This window comes from Vanessa atalanta, chromosome Z (assembly GCF_905147765.1).
Source record: "Vanessa atalanta chromosome Z, ilVanAtal1.2, whole genome shotgun sequence".
In the NCBI taxonomy this organism is placed as follows: Eukaryota; Metazoa; Arthropoda; class Insecta; order Lepidoptera; family Nymphalidae; genus Vanessa; species Vanessa atalanta.
In genome coordinates this window covers 2,222,501-2,245,314 of record NC_061902.1, presented here as the reverse complement: position 1 = coordinate 2,245,314, position 22,814 = coordinate 2,222,501, and the positions used below count along the sequence as shown (strand labels likewise).

Below are 22,814 nucleotides of genomic sequence, written 5' to 3'. Positions count from 1 at the left end.
AAAACAAGAGAAATAACCCTGAGAATCAAAATCGAATAAATTATAAATATAAAAAATAGAGTTCGTTCGTTGGAAATTCAAATGAACCGAGAAAGCTATGCAGCCATGGATATAACGTGTAGGGGGGGGGGGGTCTAGAAAAACTTAACTTTAAGTTGTCGACCAAAGAAGCCTTGTGCAATTTTGGCCATCTTGAAAAAGGGGTTAAATTTCCATTTTTCATAATAACGTACCGTTTGAGACGTACATTTTTGTGGAATACTTGTTTGTTGCTTTTTTATGATCTGGGGCTTTCCCAGACGTCTGAGTAGGTATCACCCAGTCATCACATCATATTTATTCTACCTACAAATCATTTTTATGTTCCGTTAGAAGGGTGAGTGAGCCAGTGTAACAACAGTCACAAGAGACGTAACATTTTTGTCACCAAGATTGGTGCACTAGCGTTATAAAAATGCCTAATCTTACGGCGCAAATGCCTACGAGCGGTGGTCATCAAGTTGTCTATGCTAGTCCGCCTACTAAGACTATAAAAAAACTATGATAGCTGAACTAATGTTAATACGCCGCTTGACATACGATTTAAAGCGATTTTCAGTACCAGTATATACATATTTTGTAAAGCGTCCATAATACGCTCATGCAAGTGTCAGTCAAGTCCATCGGTTGTAAATTATAAATGATTGCTAGACTCATATCGGCATTAGACACTCATTTCAATTAAATGTCAGCAAGCAATACTTTACTTTAAATTTTTCATTCGAAATATAATACATTAATAAAAGAAAAATTCTATACACTGTTTGATGTTTAATGAAAAACGCATGACAGTGTTAACTAATAATTAGTTTAAAAACGATAACTTTATTGAACATTGTATATTTTTTTTTAAATCATTCAATAAATTTTTAGAGAAATCGTGATATTAACAGCAATAGGCCTATTTGATATATACATGAAAATATTTGAACGAGTTACTGATATTGAAAAATTACAAAAGTACACATGTATTTAAAAACAGGACATTGACACGGCCTTCAAACTTTTTAACAATCTGTCAAAAAATCTCGAGGGATTGACTTTAACATTTTTTAACGTAACATATAGACACTTAAAACTTATTTGATTGTATTGGACCATTTTTATATAATCATTTTTCATAGTCATGATGCTAATATTAAAGTTCCCGTACTATTGTGTAAGAATTTATAAAAAAAAGCTACACTTTACGTCACGGTGACGTGTTCTTCGACCTAATTCATCAAAAGTTATTTCTAAATTAAGTAGTGGGTTAACTGAACCCAATGAAGCTCTTGTAGCTTCATTTCAGCTTCACCGACGTTTCCGCTCGTGTACTGTGCTCAAAATTAAAATCAGCCAATGAGGCCGACGAAGTTTAGCGTTTAAATCGACTCGCTATATTTGATTTTTCTTTAAAACATACAAGTTATCGATTAAAATCAATAAAATCGTCGACTCTTATATAAACGGAGGAGTATTGTAATTGTATATAATAACATTACTTACGAGAGTCACGGCGATAGATAGATTGAAACCCAAAAAACATAACAAGCCGACGATGTAAATATTCTTCACCGCGCGATATTCGCTGTGCAAGAGCCTCGCGATAATTGTTGTGAACATCGCCTGTAAATTAAAGAAATTATAAATATATTTATTGCTTTCTTTATTTATTTATTTAAATACTTTATTGCACAACCTATGAGCGACCAACAAGAGATACCAAAAAATAATAATATTTAAAAAACCAACCACCCTTTATGATAGAAGCTTGAAAAAAAAATACAGAAATATGAGAAAGGAGATAATAACTATATATTAATAGCTACACATACTATATATATTTACTTAAATGGTATCAATAAAAATATGACCAAAAATGACTTAAAGTATTGAACATATTTGGTAAATTTAATTAATATTGAAACTTTGCTTTTAATTTATCACTATGCCTTGCGGAGATTTATTCGAATTTCTTTACATTAGTGGAAACTATGGTACTATACTAGTGGGTAATATAAGTCTCAATTTCATTATATTAAAATAACTTAGCCATCGTTTTTCAAACGTTTGAATTAACGTCTACGTAATAATTAATGTAATTGAATCTGCTAAGAAAATTTTCATTTGTGATTTTCTAAACTATTAACACAATACTTTTAAAATGATGTTAATTGTGTTTATGTTTGATGTTAACTAATATACCGACATCTTTTTTTTTCAATAAAATGTTTGTCAAATCGGTTCATAAACAAAAATGACGTAGTTATAAAATAACTAAATAAAAATTTCATACTTATTAATTACATATATATAGGTATATAGTTAATCTCCCATTTTTTTTGTAATCGGTTAAGAAATAAAAACTGTCGAAATCATAAATCTTCCCCCGTTGGAAAACGATTTGGAGCTATATCCCACACGCTTCTCTGCTATTGGCTGGCGGATTTTATGTTACAGAACTTCCTCCGTAACACCTAGTTACACGATGTATTCCTTCGCCGTCAAAGTTCAAATTCAATTGTTAACAAAACTTATGTAATTTCGAAACGTGATAAATTCCTGCCAGTATTCGAATTTTTTAACAGCTAGTGTAGGGATTAGTTTTCGAAGTATATTTAAAGCGAGTCTGAGGTTACTGGCTCTAAAAACTTTTTTAAATACGGTTGAGCAAAAAGTATGTAATTTTTTATGCACAATATAATTTAATGATACTTTAGTCTATTATTATCTGACATATATTTTCCATAAACTGTTCCAAAGAGACAAAAAAAATATAACACAAAAAAATTCAGTCAAATATTCCAAATTTAAAAAATAGTTTTGTACAAAAAGGTTTTATTATATAATATCGTTTTCGTTCATTGTATTTCGCAAGATGGCGGTTTACACCGAATAGGAATAAACGAACAATATTTACAATTTAAAATTCGAACTGTATTAATCATGCAACTTACCAAACAAGCAACTAATGCAGCCGTCAGATACGAATATATATAAAGCACAAATATTTTATGGGCGTCCATGAATTCCGTACTCAGCGGCAATATTGCAAATAGTAGATAGTGAGGTGACTCTGTTATATTCACATCGACGCAATTCGTCAGCATCAAATAAAGCACTCGAATTATTAAAGACCGAGCGAATGAAGTTACTATGAAGACAACCGCAAATATAAGTACGGCGTTGTCAACCATTGTGAATGGGGACATCATTCCAAAATCATACACCCCTATTAATCCAACACCAAAAGGATCCGTCACCAAATTGAAAGCGTTGTGCTGAAACAAGACATAACGAAATAGATTAATAAAATAGTCACGTACAGTAAAAAAAACCTAACGAGAACTTTTATCGAAAAAAAACCAGGCGAGTGCGAATCGGTCTCGCGCACCGAGGGTTCCGTACCACCAATGATTATCATTACTAATCAATGATTGCGCGTGAAGGCAGATTTGAGTATTTGGTCTAAATTTAAATTGAAGGCATCCACGTGTTCTTGAGACAAAAAGTTTTGACAGATGAACAGAGAGACAGATAGATAGATAGACAGTCAGACAGACTGAAAACGAAGTCATCTTATAAGTGTTATTTTTGTCTTTTAGAGGTGCAGAACCCTAAAAAACAAAACAAACATACTCTAGTAAACGGAGAGTAATAATTGATTAACTATTGTAAAGTTCTAAACAATAATTTAAAGTTTTTAACACGCCGTACTGGCATACAGAATTTTGTTGTTTTTCTCTCCTTCAAATATGTATAATTTTCGCGTTTTTAAGCGGCTTTTTTATTTTCGTACTTATGATTTTAGCTCGTTTAATTTAGTTAAAAGCTCAGCTTATAGAAGCGCTCTCGTATTGAACGCTTATTCAACGTAATACTATACTATAATAAATTAACACGAATAGCGTACCGACTCTTCTGTCGCGATGCAAAATGCCGACATTCAAAATATTCACTAAGCCTTATTCAAATATAGGGATCATACAAAATATCAATTCACTCAATACATTTTTTTAATAGGAAACATGACTCGTTTTAAAAAATACATTATAGGTGCACACGTGTCCATCAACCGATAAAATATAAATTAGTGGATCTCCCGCGACACTTCGCGTTTATTCAAAAGATTTTTTAGGAATTTCCAAACCTATGAGTCACATATCAGTCTGCATCTACATTTGGCGTCAATATAATGAAACCTTTTTTTTAATGATTTTTTTATTGTCAAATAGTATACATGAGTTGAATTAAAATTGGAGTTTGTCAAAAAAAAAAATATTCTATTTACGTTTTTCATTTTTTTTCTTATACATCCATAACGCCGATCTCTAAACGACCAGTTACCTTGTTTCTAAAGAAATTATTTGTTAATTCGTAACAATTTAGTAAAATGTCATCAAGAATATTCTTTAATTTTCTGCACATCTACGGCTGGAGCCCTTTTAAAATGAGACCATAAACGATTTTTTTATATGGAGCTATCGCCCCATAATCACTGGGACAAAAATCGGCTTACGCTATTAATATATAAGATGAGTTAGTACTAAAAATTTAAACATGTCAGTCAAGGGAAATGGAGCCATCGTACCGCAAACGATAACATCTGGAGGACACTGCAACTTCTCGTTGCTCAGTCAAGCGGCCGAACGTACGCAATTTTGGCAATACGCTCAAACAGATTACCGTACGTACAGCTATCGCCTTAAATAACCTTCTATTGCGATACTACTAGACTAGTAGTTCAAGTATAATCTGTCTATCTCGTTGATGCGAATAACTCATCAATCAAGAAGCACTTTCGATATTTCTAAAAATATATCTAAAACAAGTTTCCTCGATTCAAGTATTAAATACATATAAGGAAACTGCGACATACCGAAGTCGAGTTATAAATATCATGATGTAAAGCGGGCGAGGTGACAAATGCTTTTTCAATTAATCATACTTGTATTCGAACTAACATTGGCTACCAAGATCAATATTGGTTCAACGGTCAACTCCTCTAATACGTATATAATGAGAATTTAACAACAGCGTTACAGAAGTACAGTTTGAGTACATTTTTGTTCTTATAAGAACCTACATAGACGACTCTACAACTCCAAAGATATAAATTATAAAGAAATTAGTAGATGGCATATTTTTTTGGAATATTAAACGTATATTTTTTTAGGTAAACAGATGCATCTTGGCTATCCGATAGGTGATATTCGCTTATGAAAATCAGCACTATAAGAAATATACACCTCTCCTTAAACAGATATTCTGCCGCTAAGCAGCAATACTTGGTATTGTTGTGTTCCGATTTGAAGCATGAGTGAGCCAGTGCAACTACAGGCATAAGGGACATACTCGTAAGATCTTAGTTCCTAAGGTTGGTGGTGCATTGGCGAAGTAAGTGATATTTCTAACAGCGCCAATGTCTATGGGCAGTAGCAACCACGTAAAATCAAGTGGCCCATAAAAAAATTTTTACGCCAGTCGTAGAATCACATTGTAATTACACTAGCACACTTACTCATCATTAAAACTGGAAACAGCAATATTGAATAACAGATGAGTTCGGTGAAGCGCCAAGACGGGCCTGAGTATAACCAACCACCGGTGTGTATATATTTTATATCAAACGTGCTTAAAATAAATCAATACAGACACGTTACGCGAAAATTGACGCTATAGGTCACGTAAAAATGGTTTTCAGCGTGTACGTGTAAAGGGCAAAGAGTATTGGAAAATTTTCAAACCTTAATCTCCACCCGATAGCGCACTCTCGGTGTTTGTTTTAGTGAAAGCTTTGAGAAGCAAAATATTGGTCAAATATTTTGTGAATATCGTCTCAAGTGCATCGTCTTTTACAAAGTACACAAACTACCAAACACAGGGTTTGTTTTTCAGATCCAGTCTACTTCCTCCAATTAAACATCGATGTCAATTCGCCTTTGGTGACTAGACTTACTTAAGCTATTGATAAGGAGGTGAAAATTAAAATATTTTGTGTGACTATCTGTCTATACGTCTGTTATCATATCGGAATCATTATACAGGAATCCATATTTTCTTAATCAATGGCGTTTTTGGTATTTTTCGTTGTCTAAACTAAAAATGACGAATTGCTCTAAATATTTTAAGCGTTGAATTTGAAAAACACCGTAACAATATTTTTAATTATAAACAAAATTTCTAGCATCAGATTTGGCGAATTTCAATACAAACATTCATCCCGATATCACCCTCTCAGTTACTGTATGTTCAAAAACTCGGATCTTCAAAAACAGAAGACTAAACGCCGGTTTCCAAATTTTTAACTTTAAAAGTATTTACCTTAACTTTATCATCTATATGTTTGGTTTGAACATAATCCTAAACACCGATTATCCTATTCCTAACATCGAAAATGACGAGTTTTATTGCAAAATTTCACCTCATTTAACTACAATTGGAGATGAATTTTGAAAAATCCTTCCTAAGTTCTCATCTATATTCTATAAGAAATTTTAGTGAACAAGTTTATCAGCATAGATAGTCAATTATTTTAAACTTTAATTAAGTAGAAGATCAAGTAACTTCAAAATATTTAAAATGTGCATCAAAATTCTATGACAGACCAAAATAATATTTGTATTTTTATAATTTTTTGAGGTTGGTTGACAGCATTTCCACTACTACAGGTCTGCCTCACGACGAGTATTGTCTTATAATTTGTTTTTTTTATATAAAAGCGAGCAAAGTTTGTACCATCGCCCATAGACATTGGTGCTGTAAGAAATATTAACCATTCCTTACATCACCAATGCACCACCAAACTTGGTAGCTAAAATATTATATCCTGTAGTAACACAGGCTCCTTCGCTTTTAAAACAAAACATAACAATACCAAGAAATGTTGTTTTACGGTAGAACAAATGATCAGAGGATGATACCCACGCAGATGAGTTTGCACAGAGCCACCATCTAACAATAGAATTACGAACAAAAATAATATTCAAACGAACACACAAAATGTATTATACAATTCTTTTTACGTTCATATTCAGTGCAATTTTCAAATTGAATTCACATCAAAAGATCAAATGTAGAATGCGTTGAAGCTTCGATCTCGCCTACGCGATTCATTTCTAAGAAAACATCTAGTTTATGGTGAAGTTTAGGTAATACTTTTTAATTAATTAGAAGCGAAATGCTTCACAGCAGTGGGACTTCATTCAATTAACGGCCATCTTCAAACAGCACTTCAGTAATTAAGGGGACTTCATAAACCAGTCCGAAGTCACCATTTACTATTTCGAAAACTATTTCGACATGTAAATTTCCATCACAGGACATTTATATATCGAAATAGTGTTCGAAATAGTGAAATGGCTGAAATGTGTCTTTAGAAACTTTTAAATTTTGGTTAAATATAATAACCGTTTTATAAATATTTTTATGACTTTTCTTACTTTTAATTATATTGTATAAACAGACAAACAAATGAGGCATTTGATGGAAGATCGCCTTCGCTCAAAGAACCCAAAGGGAAATGAAAACCACTGTTACGGCATCAATTCGCATCCGCTTATTATTTGTTAGTGAAATATTTTATTTTTAGAATTGTCGAGTGGGTGGTTCCCACTCAGGCAGACCTGAGCAAAATCTCTAGGCATTCACACCGTGTTATGTTTAATGTGCGGATTGTCTAATTAGGTTTATTCAAACAGGAGAGATGTTCTTAGCTAATCCTATTTTCTCATAAACACAAAAAATATTGTAGTATGCGATTCAGGCTGGAAAATAATGCTTAAACAAAGACTTTAGCAATGGAGTAAAATAAGTTATTGTTACATTACAAATTTTCATTAATTTTCTTCTCGAATGTTCTAATCAAACCTTGCACACGACATTTAAGTCATTAAACTTGCTATTGTCACTTTTACAAGAGCGATAAATAAATACATTTTGAGCGTATTTTGTTCGAGTACTTAGTGGAAATATCCATTTTTGGTCGTCCAAAATGGAGGCTTACTAAAGAGAAAGGTACTTTCATTTTAATTATATATTAGCTTAAATAAAAAACCATTGATCTCGTAGTGTTCGACGATCCAGTAAGGAAGTCATTTAAGGCGGACTTTCATTTAGTCTTGAGATATTGAAAACTATGTTGTTTCACAAATTTACGATGATTTTTTCCTTGTATCAAGTTTAACTAGATTGTAGATTCCAGATTTTGATATGTAATGCTTAATGACGTTATACTTACAAGGCAATTATATAATTTGATACGACTCAATTCTTTCCGCTATGGCTCCAACGGATTATAAATAAAATCGATACTCAACATTATTTTAGTATTCAATAGATCAACTTAAGGGAATTCGCTGTAAAAATACAATTATTACAGAAATATGTCTACGCAATAAAATATTTATATAAATAATGAAATGTAAACCAAACACAAATATACACGAGTTGCCTGTGTCGTGTGTCACACGCGGTGGTCGGTAGCCGATCACTGAATCACCAGAACACTACACCTTTCGATTAAAATTCCTCCTGCGTGCGTATTGGCAGTAAATTGATTGGCACTTTCATCATATAGCAATTGGAGTTGGTCCTGTGACACTTTTGGTTCCAACCTAAATATTTATCCCTATAATAAAATATAATATAATATAATATCTAAGTAGGCACAACAGGACATAGTCGAAGGTTTTGTCCAATTGGTACCGCACTGATTCCAGCAAGTCGATTTTCTCTTTTTCTTTTCCATCTTGATTCCATCCCTTGGATTCCATCTCCTCTCTGGACCCATTGATTGCATATCCCTTTGAGACTTGGACTGTAATCTGCTTTCCTGTTTTTTGATTCCAACAATACTTCAAAGCAGAGAGAGAGTTAATTTTCAGCAATATAGTTTATAGACTTTTCGAGACAGGGAATTGTAAACTGCTATCTTTCCGACTCCGAGATGCTACAGAGAATGTCTTGATGGAAAAACGAAACAAGTTCTTACCTTACCGACATTCGCTCGAATTCATGTCTTCAGAACACTCTACATACTATACACGAGACCACCGAGGCGGTTGTAATAATTCAAATTACTATCACACAAAATTAGATTCCAAATACAAAAGACAAAAGTCCGGCGCTTTGATCTTTAAAATCAGGAGTATTTTTCTACAGTTTCCGTTCCATTATCGTTATTATGATGTCGCATCACTTTTTCGGGATTATTAACGTCAATGTGACCGCACATTGCTGACTTGTTTTTAGACAATACATTTTAAACGTACATTATTTAATTAATGGATGCCGCCATACAAAATCATTAAAAAAAACTACAGTACGGATCGAGCATTACTTTTCGTTATAATATAAAAATATATAATTTCGTTTGTAATTAGCTCCTACTAGCACTTTCATGACTGCACTATATTTAATTAACTTGTTATTGAGACTTGACTGTACATTAGCAGCCTGTAAATTTCCCACTACTGGACTAAGGCCTAAGGTTTGCATATTCCACCACGCTGCAACAATGCGGTAGACACATGCAGGTTTCCTCACGATGTTTTCCTTCACCCTCGAGCACGAGATGAATTATAAACACAAATTAAGAACATGAAAATTTAATGGTGCTTGCCTGGGTTTGAACCCGATCATCGGTTAAGATGCACGCGTTCTAACCACTGGGCCATCTCGCTCGACTTGACTTAACAACTTGACCGTAATAGTACTCAAATAATATATAAGTATAAAGCTACATATATTATACAATTTATATTTATTATATAGTTTTTTTTTCAATTATTTATTGATCATTGATATTATTGATTTTATCGGAATAAATTGTTTAGAGTATATAAAAAATTACATTTACATAAATATTTCTGTTGCATATTGCACCTTCTTAGCGGAATCAATTTCTTAAATCATTTGACTCACTATGGAATATATATTCATATATTGATAGGTTATATATAATATATATCTGTCTATAGTTATCAGATTAATCGAGATACACTGGTAAATAAACTCCCTTGTATTACTAAATATAATTTAAAATAAACCGAAATTTTTCGGCACAACCGGTTATAACAAAATAATATTACGTATTGAATAACAACCACAATAAAATAAATGAACAAACTTTAAGAAGACTTAAATGATACAAAAAAATATTAAAATTCCGTTTGAATTCAAACAATAACAAGAAATAAGTTTAAACAAAACCGTATTTAAAAGTAAAAGAAACGAGCAGAAAAGGTCTCTTGGAGGGGTTTTAACGGTTTTCCCTAACATGACGTTTGCTGCCAGTTCAGTCAACTGTAACCCGCGTAAAAGTACTTCCAAAATTAATAATAAACGTGTGTTTAAGCATTGCAAGAAATACATTTAGTTTTATCGTCCGGCCAATCGGATGACGCCAACCTTACATGACATATTTTAATAGATCGTTTTCTACCACCGTAAATTTTATCGTTAATGTACTCGATGGGTTATTACGAGAGTTAAGATTTACGATGGAATAATACTATTATAATCACCTGACAACAGCGCCTCAAATATAAAATGTATTTACGCAACTGACAATACTGCAAAACTGCGTATTAATTTTTTATCCTACTTTCTACTGAAGGCGTTAAAAAAAGTCAATAAACACACTTACACGGAATACATCTTGTATATCCATTAAATCATAGAAAGCCTTAGACGTGTACTGCGTCGAAAATAATAAAAAAACTAATATGAAAGCTGTAGAAAACGTCCCCCACAGGAAGGAGAATTTAAAAATCTGAAATGGAAATATATTACATAAACATCATGTTCACTTTGTTGACGGAGAACGAATGTTCAGTTCAGTCGTATTCAAATTCAATAAGAATACTTTTGACATAGGAAATTGGTCATATAAATATATTACATAATAGTACCTATTGATAATAAACTCTCTGCAATAACACATTTCAGTGTACAGATTCACTTACAATATTAGTATGAAATGGGAATCTTTTTCAGATTTATATACACAAGCCTTGTACGTTTATTGTTATAGAAGTTGATGTTCGAGCTATTTGTTTTTAATTCGAAATTGGAAGTCAAACCAGCAACTGTAATTCTCGATGATGAGTTATCTCTGCATTTTTACTTAAAATATTAATGAATTATCCTTGTTGGGAAAGGCGTTCTGTTTTGAAGAGTGTTTTCAGTGTAATTACAAGTATATGGGACAAAAAATGTGCTTATGGTGGTAGGTCGGGCAAATGGGGAAATAAGACACCTGATGGTAGGTGCACACCAGCACCCTTAGACATTGGCGCTGTAAGTGTATTAATTAATCCTTACCTCTACAATGCGCCACAAACCTTGGGAGCTAGGATGTTATGTCCCTTGCCTGTAGTTACACTGATCTCTCTCATCTCTCAAAACGGAACACGCAAATACTCAGTTTTGCTGTTTGGCGGTAGAAAAGTCCTAACATTATACCTTAGTACTTATGATTGGGTGCGATTTGACAATTTTCGGAATGGGTAATTTATTAAGTGCCAATTAACCAAGAATCGAATGATAAGAATCAATTAAATTAAATTTGATAAGCAACCATCTGCTACCCTATTAGGTAGTCGGCTTAACATTTTAAATCAAAAATAACTAATCAAATTTAAAAATATGACAAGCAAACTCTATGTGTCGAGGGATATTACAAAACTAATTACTTTGTAGATGATGGCTCGCCTTGGGAATAAAACGATCGCCACCAAGCACTAATACCGGTATACGAGTACATCTATATATATGTATACATAAATTGTAAATAACAACTACTAATAAAAGGAGATTTAAGTTTTCTTCCCTAGTGCTTGTAAGGTCTGGGGTATTTCTTTCAAAAACAGCACAGATTATAGACACTCAATATATAATAAGAATGCATTTTGAATTGAATAAATATTATATATAGAACTTTTAAACTTTATATATGTACTGTGTACTTCATAACAAAATCATAAATCTAGACTCGAATATTTTTTAATTTTATTTACATATAATAAATTTCAGTATCAAAATTTTAGTTATATTATTACTAACAAATAAAATGAACCGTGACATAATGCTTACGGAACAAATATATTAATAGAACTAACCATTAAAAGTGCATTGTCGGTGACGGTCGCGATAAAAAAGTTACCAATCCATACGATAGCAATCACGAAGAGACGCATCGACAGGCTGTTCTTATCGATGTTTGAAAATAACTTCCTGAAATTATCGATTGAATTTTATTTAAACGCAATTTATAATGGGCGAGCCCGAGGGTCGCAAATAAAACGTTTTATTTCTAAAACTATTTATTAAAGAACCCGAAGTAAAGAAATTACATTTATCCTCTCAAGTCTATTGTCGACTGCTCGAAGCGTGAGCCGGAAGTGAAGTTTCCTTCGTACTCGGTACCGATGGTTGGCGGCGATACATCGGTAGTCTCGATATTGCAACTCGTACGATTCCCACATTATGTGTTACGATGAATTATCGAATTCACGGCGATCGCTTTGGTGGACTTTGTGTTGTATTCCCCAGAATTCTCAAGTGAGGTGTAACGAGAATTCTTGAATGTGGAATGTTGATGGGAAATATAATACCAAAGATATAGATCGATAGTTATCAATACTGTAGTCTAGTGATATTATGACACACAACACATTGTAATAAACATATGAATGAAAAAAATCTTACAATAACGTAAGAATAATTTTATAAATAGTACATAAATATTGTTGATGTAATAATATATTTAACTATACTTGTTGGTAGGGCTTTGGGCAAGCCAATCTAAATGGGTACCATCCACACATTAGATATTCTCTCTATGAACAAAGTTCCTTAGTACTGTTGTGTTCTAGATTGTGGGTGAGTGAATCATTTTAACTACGGTATCAAAGGACATTACATCTTAGTTCTCCCGGTTGATAGCGCATTGGCGATATAAGGATTAGTTAATATTTCTTCCAATATATATATGCTATGGTGACCAATTACCATCAGGTGGTCTATTTCCGTCCGCTAACCTATGATGATATAATGAGCACAAAAATCTAGCAACCTGGCGCAGCTTCGCCCACATTAAAAGTTTCTGATCCACCCATTGCGCCAGAGTTCGTAGTATGATATTGTATCAATTGTTGCGTTAAGTATAAATATTTTATACTTAACGCAAAATATTTATTCAAATAAATGATTTGTCGTCGTAAAATCATAGTTTATTTTTCGTGTTTCTTGAAACTATATAACATATAATATCACAAGTAGTATCAACGAATTATAGGTATATAAGTACAAGTGTCTCAATAAAATGTGTTACGTTTTAAGATCTCGTGTATGTTACCTGAAAACTTATATAAAATAAAGGTCTTTCGAGCTCTATCAATGAAAACCTTTTCTTTAAATATTAAAACAAGCCAATAATTTATTTTTTATTACATTTAAAAATAGTAGTAGTTTTTTTTACATTAGTTGTGTCAAATTTTATTTTAATCCTTTATCATGAGTATTTTTTGATATTTATCACATATCCTGAATTACAATAATATTTTTACATTATTTTATACTAAAAGAATAATACCTGGGTGTCATAAAGCATACTACTCTTGTTTTTATGTGTCCTACACATATGTTTTCCATAAACCTGGGCTAATTAATATTGCAATAATTAAGTTTAAGTACTATTGTAAACAATGCCTATGTAGTGTTTTGTTGATTTGGAACGTCCACTGGCGCGTTACGGGGGTTAGACCGACTTGTACGTCGTGACGGCAAACGCCATGACAATTTTTTTGTAGTCATGATTGATTTAAAGGGGACCTTATGCCCATGCTCTAACAAAATTAATTCAATTTTCTAAATCCGTCCAAATAGCATGTGATCTCATGATCTCAGTTGATGTTTTCTATACATATAGACATATATATCACTCACGGTGTCATAATTAGAATTAGTTTGACAAGCGTTTGCTTTAAAAGCGCCTCTGCCGACACACTGCCTATGACGACATAATGAGATCTAATAATAATAATAATAATAATAATATATTCTTTATTGTACACCAAGATAAGTAAAACACACAGGAAATAAATTTAACAAAATAAAGCATGGCACAAAAGGCGGCCTTATCGCTGAAGAGCGATCTCTTCCAGGCAACCTTGGGGCAGAGGAAATGGTCTATTAACGGCATAGGTGTACATTTTTTAAATGGAATATTCAATATACATACATACGAGTATATTTGTGCATACAAATATACATACAAAAATAAATAGATACATATACACAGGCAAACATACATATATAATCAATAAATATATAAATAATATATAAACTAATCGATAAATACATATAAAGAAATATTTATATATTACAAAGTTACATTTCTAGGAAATGTTTCTTGACAGCTTTTTTAAAAACTGGCAGTGATTGAGCACGTCTAATGGTCAGGGGTAGGGAGTTCCAAAGACGGGATGCTTGAACAGTAAAGGATTTGCTATAAAAATTAGAGGAGTGGGAAGGAATTTCAAGAAGCAAGTTGCTTTCAGATCGAAGGGAACGCTCGTGGGAATCACTAAGGAATTTAAATCGTTCTTTTAGGTATGGAGGGGAAACAGGATTGAACAGTATACAGTATAGCAGATTGAGAATATGAGTATTCCTGCGAAGGCGAATTGGGAGCCACTTGAGCTTCTTGCGAAATTCGGATATATGATCATATTTGCGTAAACCAAATATGTAACGAATACATAAATTTTGAATGCGCTCAAGCTTATTTAGTTGCTCCTCAGTGATGTCGACATAGCATGTGTCAGCATAATCAAGAATTGGTAAAAGAAGGCTATGTGCAAGCACAATTTTAGTAGGAATCGGGAGCATATTACGCAATCTGCGGAGTGATCCAGCTGAAGCGAATATCTTACGACTTATGTCACAAATTTGTGGTCCCCAGGAGAGATGTTGGTCAAACAAAATACCCAGATTTTTAACACTGTCACTGTAAGAAATTTCAATATTATCGAATATTATTGGTGGTAGCTGCGTTCTATCGATTCGAGCTAGTAATTTAGAGCTACCAATTATTATCGCTTTAGTTTTAGATGGATTAACTTTTAAGCCGAAGGATTTGCTCCAGTTTGCTATTGATGTGAGATCGCTATTAATACAGTTTATAGTTTTAGTTAAATCATTAACTGTGCAGTGAGAGTATATCTGAAGATCGTCTGCATAGAGGTGATAGAGAGAAGTGATAATATTACTGATAGAATTAATAAACATTGAAAATAGGAGAGGGGACAACACGCCACCTTGCGGGACACCGGCAGAGACCATTGACCAGTCTGAGTATGAATCATTCAGTCTGACTCGCTGTCGGCGTCCCTGTAAGTAATTTTGAAACCATTCAGTAACCGTAGGAGATACGTTAAGAGTGCGCAGAATATCACACAGGATATCAAAGTCCACAGTATTAAAAGCGTTACTGAAATCAAGTAACGTCAATACTGTAACCCTTTGATTGTCCATATTCCATCGTATATCTTCAGTAATTTTGACAAGTGCAGTAGTCGTACTATGACCAGGACGGAAACCAGATTGAAAAGGATTAAGGAGACTATGTTCTAAAAGGAAATTGCTAAGCTGTTGATGAACAAGACGTTCAAGAGCTTTGGACAAAAGTGGAAGAATTGAAATGGGACGATATTCGGACATAGAACAAGGATTACTTTTTTTCGGGAGAGGAATAATTTCAGCATTTTTCCAAATAGATGGAAAGGCGCTAGTAGAAATGGATGCATTAAAAATTGATGTGATAACAGGAACCAGGATATCAATGATGGGAATGATCATCTTACGACTAATGCAGTCAGACCCGATAGAATTGGACTTTATTGCTAAAATACTCTTCTTAACGTCACTTTCGGAAAACTGACTAAAAAAGAAAACAGGAGTATCAAGAGTTGGTAAAGCTGAAAGTTGATTCCTTGTACATGTTTTAGTTGCACTGTCAATAGCAACAGAAGAGGAAAAATAGATATTTAAATCATTAAGATTCAAGTTTTGATAAGAATTGTCCTGTCGCGTCTTACCAACTCCTAGTGACTTTAAAGAATTCCATACTTTACAGGAATCTTCTTCTTCGATGACAGATTTGTAGATATGGCGTCGTTGTTCATCTCTACACACTCTATTGCAACGATTTCGAACTTTGACATATTTCTCTCTGTTTGACTCAGTGGCGTCTGATCTATATTTCGCTTTGGCATAGTTCTTTTTATCCTGTAATTTCCTTATTTCAGATGTAATCCAGGGTGCTGGGAGATGTTTGATCCGCACGGGTCTGATAGGCGCGTGGACATCATACAGCTGGGTTAACAACGAATTGAAAATAGCAACTTTGTTATCGATTGTATGTGCATTTTCAACCGCATTCCAATCGATTTTAGCTGCATCTTCAGACAGTCGCTCAGAATTCATACTACTGAAATTGCGCTGCAGAAGAATTCTTGATTTAGCTTTGGGTGGCTTAATTTTATAAGACAAATAGAGAAGGTCATGATAGGAGAATGCATAGGCATCACATTGACCATGTTTTTCAACATGGTCAATCGAGGAAACAATAATTAGATCCAGAAGAGAAGGAGAACAATTAGGTAGAACATGTGTGGCAAGCAAAGGAAGAATGTTTAAATTAGCACTGTTGACAAGAGAATTAAGTCGGGAAGACCGGTGGTCATTTTTCAGCAAGCATGTATTGAAGTCGCCCATGATTACTGTGTGACTATATAAGGGAGTTAAATAATGTAATAAGGTCTCAAAAGATGAAAAATAGTCAACAGTAAGACATGGACTATAAAAAACCCCGAGTAAAAGTTTAGTGTGGGAGAAAATAACTTCAACAAAAAGATGCTCTGCTGCACCGGTCTGAGGTTGCGAAGTATTAATGATATTGAAAGGAATATGAGAGCGAAGGTAAATTGCAACCCCTCCACCTGTCCGGCCGATACGATCGTTCCGGATTAGGTGGAATCCCGGTAAAGAGAAGGAAGTGGAAGGCAAGCAAGGCTTTAACCAAGTTTCGGAAATTAAAATAGCGTGAATATTATTATTATTACTAAAAGACGACAACAGATCAGGATAATGTGCAGGAATACTTTGTGCATTAATATGGACTGCATTGAAATTTTTTGAACAATCTGTGAAGTGAGAGTTTAGGCTATCACTCAAAGGGGGAATACTGTAAAAACTGTCATCACTAGACAATCCGTCGGAAGAGGATAAGGATAAAAACGTGTCACAATCATCTGTTAAAGACATTTTCGAATAATAAGAATAAACAAATAACTATCTAGATGTAAATATATATATATGTGAATACAAGGTATTTTTACTATAATAAATAAAAATAAAAACAAATTAAAATTGTATAAATTTATGTATATGATAAAATATCTATAAATATAAAATATTGTATAATACAGTTTATTATATACCTAAAATATATCAAAATAATACAATAAAACCTTTGTAAATTCCATTCAACGCACCCGCCAGCTGCAAGGAGAGTAATATAAAAAAATACACAGCATAACATAATAATAGCAAATTAGCAATACACACAATTACATACATACTGCAATTTTGTTTACTTATAGCTTTCTATAGACTTGGAATTATAATATATTTTAAACAATAGAGTGAGACAAAGAAAACAAAAAACAATAAAAAAAAACTGAAATAAAAAAAAAAAAAAAAAAGAAAATGTTACAAAACTAAGTATGCCAATTGTCAGTTACTATTTTGCACTTACATATTAAGATAATAAAGTCATGACATAAACAAACTACCGGCAGTCGTCGCGTAGCCACGTATAATATCTGACGTGCAGTAGTTCATTAATTAAAAGTAAAAGTAAATGTAAACAAATTAATATCGAAAAAACATAACAAAAATAGTAAATCAACGAAGTAAATAAGTGTCTTACTATTAAAATAACAAGAAAGTATATAAAAGTAAAAATAATTTAAGGAAATAAGTTATTAAAACAAGAAATAAAAGTTATTGTACAAATAGACAAGACAGAATAGCATAGTACCTATACGAAGTGAATCATTTCTTTATCACCCGCTTCGAACGCGATGCAGCTGTCTTGCATTCAGTTGTTATTGGACCGGCAGCGATGTTTTGGACGGGAGACTTCAGCGCTTCAGATGGAACGGACCCCGGAATTTCGTCGAGATCAGCTAAACATTCAGCCCGATATCGCTTCCCGTTCGAGGTGATCACGAATATGATCCCGTCACGCGTCCAGCACCTGTTGACACCGAAACGCTCTCTTGCCGCCAGGAACGCAATGTGCCGTGTCTTCGTCAGGAACTCCGACTGAGTGAAGCTAGTTCCCTTTAATTTGGTTTTGGCAAACCAAACCTTGTCGCGCACTGCTGCGTCACGAAACTTAACGGCAATGGGACGAGGCTTGTTGCCAGATGACCAACCAAGACGATATGACGATTTGATGCTGGCACTGGAGAAATTCGCCAGGTTTAAGTTTTCGGCGACAATACTGGTGACGCGCGCCGACACATCCTCGGACTTCTCCTCCGGAACACCGTGAAATAAAAGTGTCTTACGACGTGTTTTCATTTCCTGACGGTCGATAATCCTAGTCAGAAATTCGACTTGTCGTTGCAGTGTAGTTAAAGCTGACAAAATGAATTTCTTGAAGGAACTGAAATCAGCAGCCAACGAACTGGTAGTCACTGGTGAAGAGTTTTTTTGTAAATCCTGCTGAAATTCGTTCATCCTTGTATTAAATAATTCTGTCATCGTTGCTAATGTGTCCTTAATTGAATCCATATTGTCGTTTGTAATTTCTTCTTTGTAGTGAAAAATTATTTGAAGGAGATTGTTGCTGGTGGGTGGTGTTATTTAAATATATAATTTATTCATAAATAGAGTTTTATTTACAAATACAATAATTTTTAAATAAAAAAAAAAACTTTAAGAGAACTTTTTGCTGTCTAATCTATTCCACACCTACCCGCGATATACGTAGACTACGTCAATCCTAAAACATGAAAATAATATATAAATTTCATATAATTCAAATTAAGAACCAAATGTGAAACCGCAAATAAATCACATTAAAAACAAAAAAAAATTCTAATCATAAATATAAGTAATACATGAACATAGCGTTAAACTTCTTTTCGCCCAGTACACGATGCGCTTGTTGAATTTTATTCAATAGCATCGCAATATCAGTATTGCCACTTGAAATAAGCTCTAGGTCACACAGACGACGATTATGCCGAAAAAAGAAAATAGTTATATTTTTTTAAATGTTTATTTAAAAAATAAAAAAAACCAAATTAAAAAATACCATTACAGAAAACTGTAATATGATATATATCGTAGCCTCCATCCATTTCTTAGTAATGTTGTTTGAATTTTAAATATCGAATATCAAAATTCATTCGAAGCGGATTGTAGAGCTTGAAGCGCTTTTATATTTAGTTTTATTTACAGAATTCTTTATAATTTCATACTTTAATATGGAGAAATTTTAAACATGAAACAATAACTACGAATATAATAAATATATAATCGGATTGGTAATTTGAGCGTGAAACAAAATTACCAAACGAATTTCCTCTTTATTATTCGTATTAAAATTCTCTTTAAACATATAAATTCGATTGAGTTAAATTTAAGGGAATACCGCACGTTACTAAATACATAAATAGATATATCACAATAAGTGCATTAACCTCCATGTCACGGCTACTGTCGGCTTTCAACACGACGACTAATAAATAACATTTAGATAGTCGTATTGATGTTTGAGTCAACACAACTAACATTGACTCGAATCTGCCAAAGTCTATATTAACTCAAGCTTTCCGGTGCATATAATAATATGAAGATCATCGGACAATCGGATAAAGGAAAATATTTTTACAATCGATTGATACGTTAAGTCACAAGTAAACATATGTCTTTGGCTTGTTAACAGGTGATATTTTTAATTGTCTTATACCATAACACTTTTATAGGCTATAATTTTATACTATAGGTGTCGTATGGCCGTTGGTCGGTACTGTCATCGAATCGAAAATGCCTTACCAACCTTAGGTCCCTTGTGCGTGGAGTTAGAATAGTTCAATCACCGAAATAAAACCGGAACTCAACGATACTAAGTACAGCAATTTGGCAGTAGAATATGTAGCACAAAAACCCTTCCAAGTATAAAAAATCATATATATTATATTCCAAGTATAAAACGATATCATAATAAAATAAAAAACAAATGAATGAATAAATAATGAAACTTACATATAATTTAGATGTGCAGATGTTATTTTGATGTCAACCATAACTTTCTCACGGCAATGCAATAACACGTCTTGGGAGGACATACAAGTCACGTTCGTGTTGATTTTTTGACACCTCGACCACGTCGGAGTCCTGTTCATACTGACCAAAAAAAATCTTAAGGAATCCGCTAAATCACTAGCGTGCTAAAAAAATTAACAATAAAATCAATGTCACGTTACTATTGCGTTACGTTTGCGTTACTGTTAAGTTTCGTTCGACTTATGTTTAGGAAAGAGTATAATTTCATTTTGTGATTTGTATAAGAATTTTATATAACGAATGCAAAAGAGCAAAATCTGATCGTAGATATCATAAGATCATTTTAAGCACGAACACTCTAAGAAGTCTACGTAGCTTTTTTATGGTATTTATGGTAATAACCACGGGTTCAATGACGTTTTATTGTCCTTTTAATGTAACAATATATCTGCTTTTTGGTAGGATACATGTAAATATAAGCAGGCATGATTAAATCACAAAGCTCATCAGTTAAATATTTCAATTTTCTACATCTATAAGCAAGGTATTTAACGTATCAGTTAAAAAAACATATTATAAAAGATGTCCTAGGCATACTACTATATATTAGTATATTTAATTTCATAAAATCCAACGTATTTGCTAATAAACTCACGACTCAATAATATATGTAATTAACAACGATCTAGTCAACACAAATGAGCGTTCAAATTCACATATAGACTTCATTTCCTATCCATTTATACCAGTATGTACCACATTAATGAGAAATGCTCTTATCACAGTTTCCATTGAATACACTGCCTTTAATTTATCTTGTTCTATAAAACCTTTATATGAACAACGAGATATATAACTGACCGTGAACGCAGCTCGTGTAAAACATAGAGTTACACGTGAAATATTTTGAAGGTTATTATTAGTAGTGTGACCATGCTTACTGATTTGAGTTTTGGTGAAATATTTCGTTACTTTGTTACTATTTTTACAAATACGAAATTTATTTATGAAATATAGTAAGAGAAATCGATGCTCATAATATTGTTAACAAGGAAACCGCGCTCAAGTCAGACTATCGCACGACGAAGGCATTTTAAACGACCGTAACAACAAAATATTATTTATTAAATATATCCTTGAATCGAAAGCGTGAAGCAATGTTAACGGAAACAACATATAAAGGTTTTTTCGGATAGAAATTTCAAATGGATTCGTCAGTGCACACAGCACGCCTGTCCGTCCATTACGATTGTATGAATAGAGTTCGTGTGACCTTCAACTCAAACCACCAATTCTTACGAAATTCAACGAATCGATTGTGCCGAAAATTCAAAAGAATAGAATTCAATTTTTCAAATTGTACTGGAAAATATGGAATAAAAGGCTTTGAATAAAAACCTAAAAAAATTGAAAACAATACTCGTTGTGAAAAAAAATTGGTCGCAGATTTGTTTTCTGTTTTCCAATTAAATGCTATTTCAATTTTACTAGAAATATATTTCATGAGACGTAACTTTTTTTCTCCTTCAACGATCGTTGTTTTCAACTAGACATATTCATTTGACAATTTTTAAAATAAAATTTTACGTTTCGAATAATTTCGATTTATGGATACCTCAATTTTGTGAGAAAAAGATTAAGTCCGATTGAGAAATGTTTAAAAGTGATATTCCAGACCGACAATGATCGTACATTGTTATATTTCACCGAGTATCATAGTCTACTAGTTTTAAAAATATATATTATATGTGACGATCAAATTTGCTTCTCACAGAAAAACTTTGCTCAACTTTGTATCAAACAAATTAGAACGCTTGAGAACTCTCTTCAACGACAATTACGACTTTCTTGTCGACATAATTAGGTACAATTAGCGCGAATAATATAATAAAATTTCATCTTTCTCATTATACACTACTATTTAGAGGCGAGAGCCCAGTGGTTAGAACACGTGCATCTTAACCGATGATTGCGGGTTCATACCCAGGCAAGTACCACTGAATTGTCATACAATTCATCTCGTGCTCTTAAGGAAAACAACGTAAGAAAGCCTGCATGTGTCTAGAAATTCTGCCACATTTGTATTCCACCAACCCGCATTGAAGCAGCGTGGTGGAATATGCTACGAAACCTTCATCTCAAAGGGAGAGGAGGCCTTAGCCCAGTAGAGGGTAATTTTCAGGCTGTTAATGTAAATGTAAAAATATAAGGATATTACTTATTATTAAGATTCGTAAGGAAGCTTCATGGGATGTAAAATTGAATGTGTTTAATGTGATAAATAAAGTGAAAGATTCTTCAATATCACTGTTAATTTTATCTTAAAATAAATATTAATATTTTGTATCAAATAACTTTACTTCATATCAAGTAATATTATTTAAATTTATGGTATAATAAAATTAAACAATATTTAAATTTAC

At 32.9% G+C, this 22,814-nt stretch overlaps 2 protein-coding genes across 5 annotated transcripts in view; both read right to left on the bottom strand.

Annotated features, from left to right (window-relative positions):
• The window catches only part of LOC125075860 (sodium- and chloride-dependent glycine transporter 1-like), a 52,307-nt gene that overhangs the window by 19,256 nt on the left and 10,237 nt on the right, over nucleotides 1–22,814 (bottom strand). For 2 of the 4 annotated variants that reach the window (XM_047687674.1, XM_047687676.1), the window contains 5 exons: nucleotides 20,371–20,555; nucleotides 12,144–12,258; nucleotides 10,670–10,795; nucleotides 2,979–3,302; nucleotides 1,528–1,647 (listed from right to left, as the gene is read on the bottom strand). In XM_047687674.1, coding sequence (XP_047543630.1) covers nucleotides 1,528–1,647; nucleotides 2,979–3,302; nucleotides 10,670–10,795; nucleotides 12,144–12,258; nucleotides 20,371–20,555 — 870 coding nt within the window. Of the gene's footprint in view, nucleotides 1–1,527; nucleotides 1,648–2,978; nucleotides 3,303–10,669; nucleotides 10,796–12,143; nucleotides 12,259–20,370; nucleotides 20,556–21,332; nucleotides 21,376–22,814 lie in introns of those variants that run through there. The other 2 variants (XM_047687677.1, XM_047687678.1) reach the window with 2 other exon arrangements.
• On the bottom strand, nucleotides 17,902–18,951 carry LOC125075862. Its single transcript, XM_047687680.1, has one exon. It carries the CDS (start codon nucleotides 18,889–18,891, stop codon nucleotides 18,145–18,147), a length of 747 nt encoding a protein of 248 aa, XP_047543636.1. The 5' UTR covers nucleotides 18,892–18,951; the 3' UTR covers nucleotides 17,902–18,144.

Bases quoted from the DNA above. Each gene is read 5' to 3' on its own strand.
- LOC125075862 (XM_047687680.1), bottom strand. From the start codon at position 18,891: ATGGATTCAATTAAGGACACATTAGCAACGATGACAGAATTATTTAAT.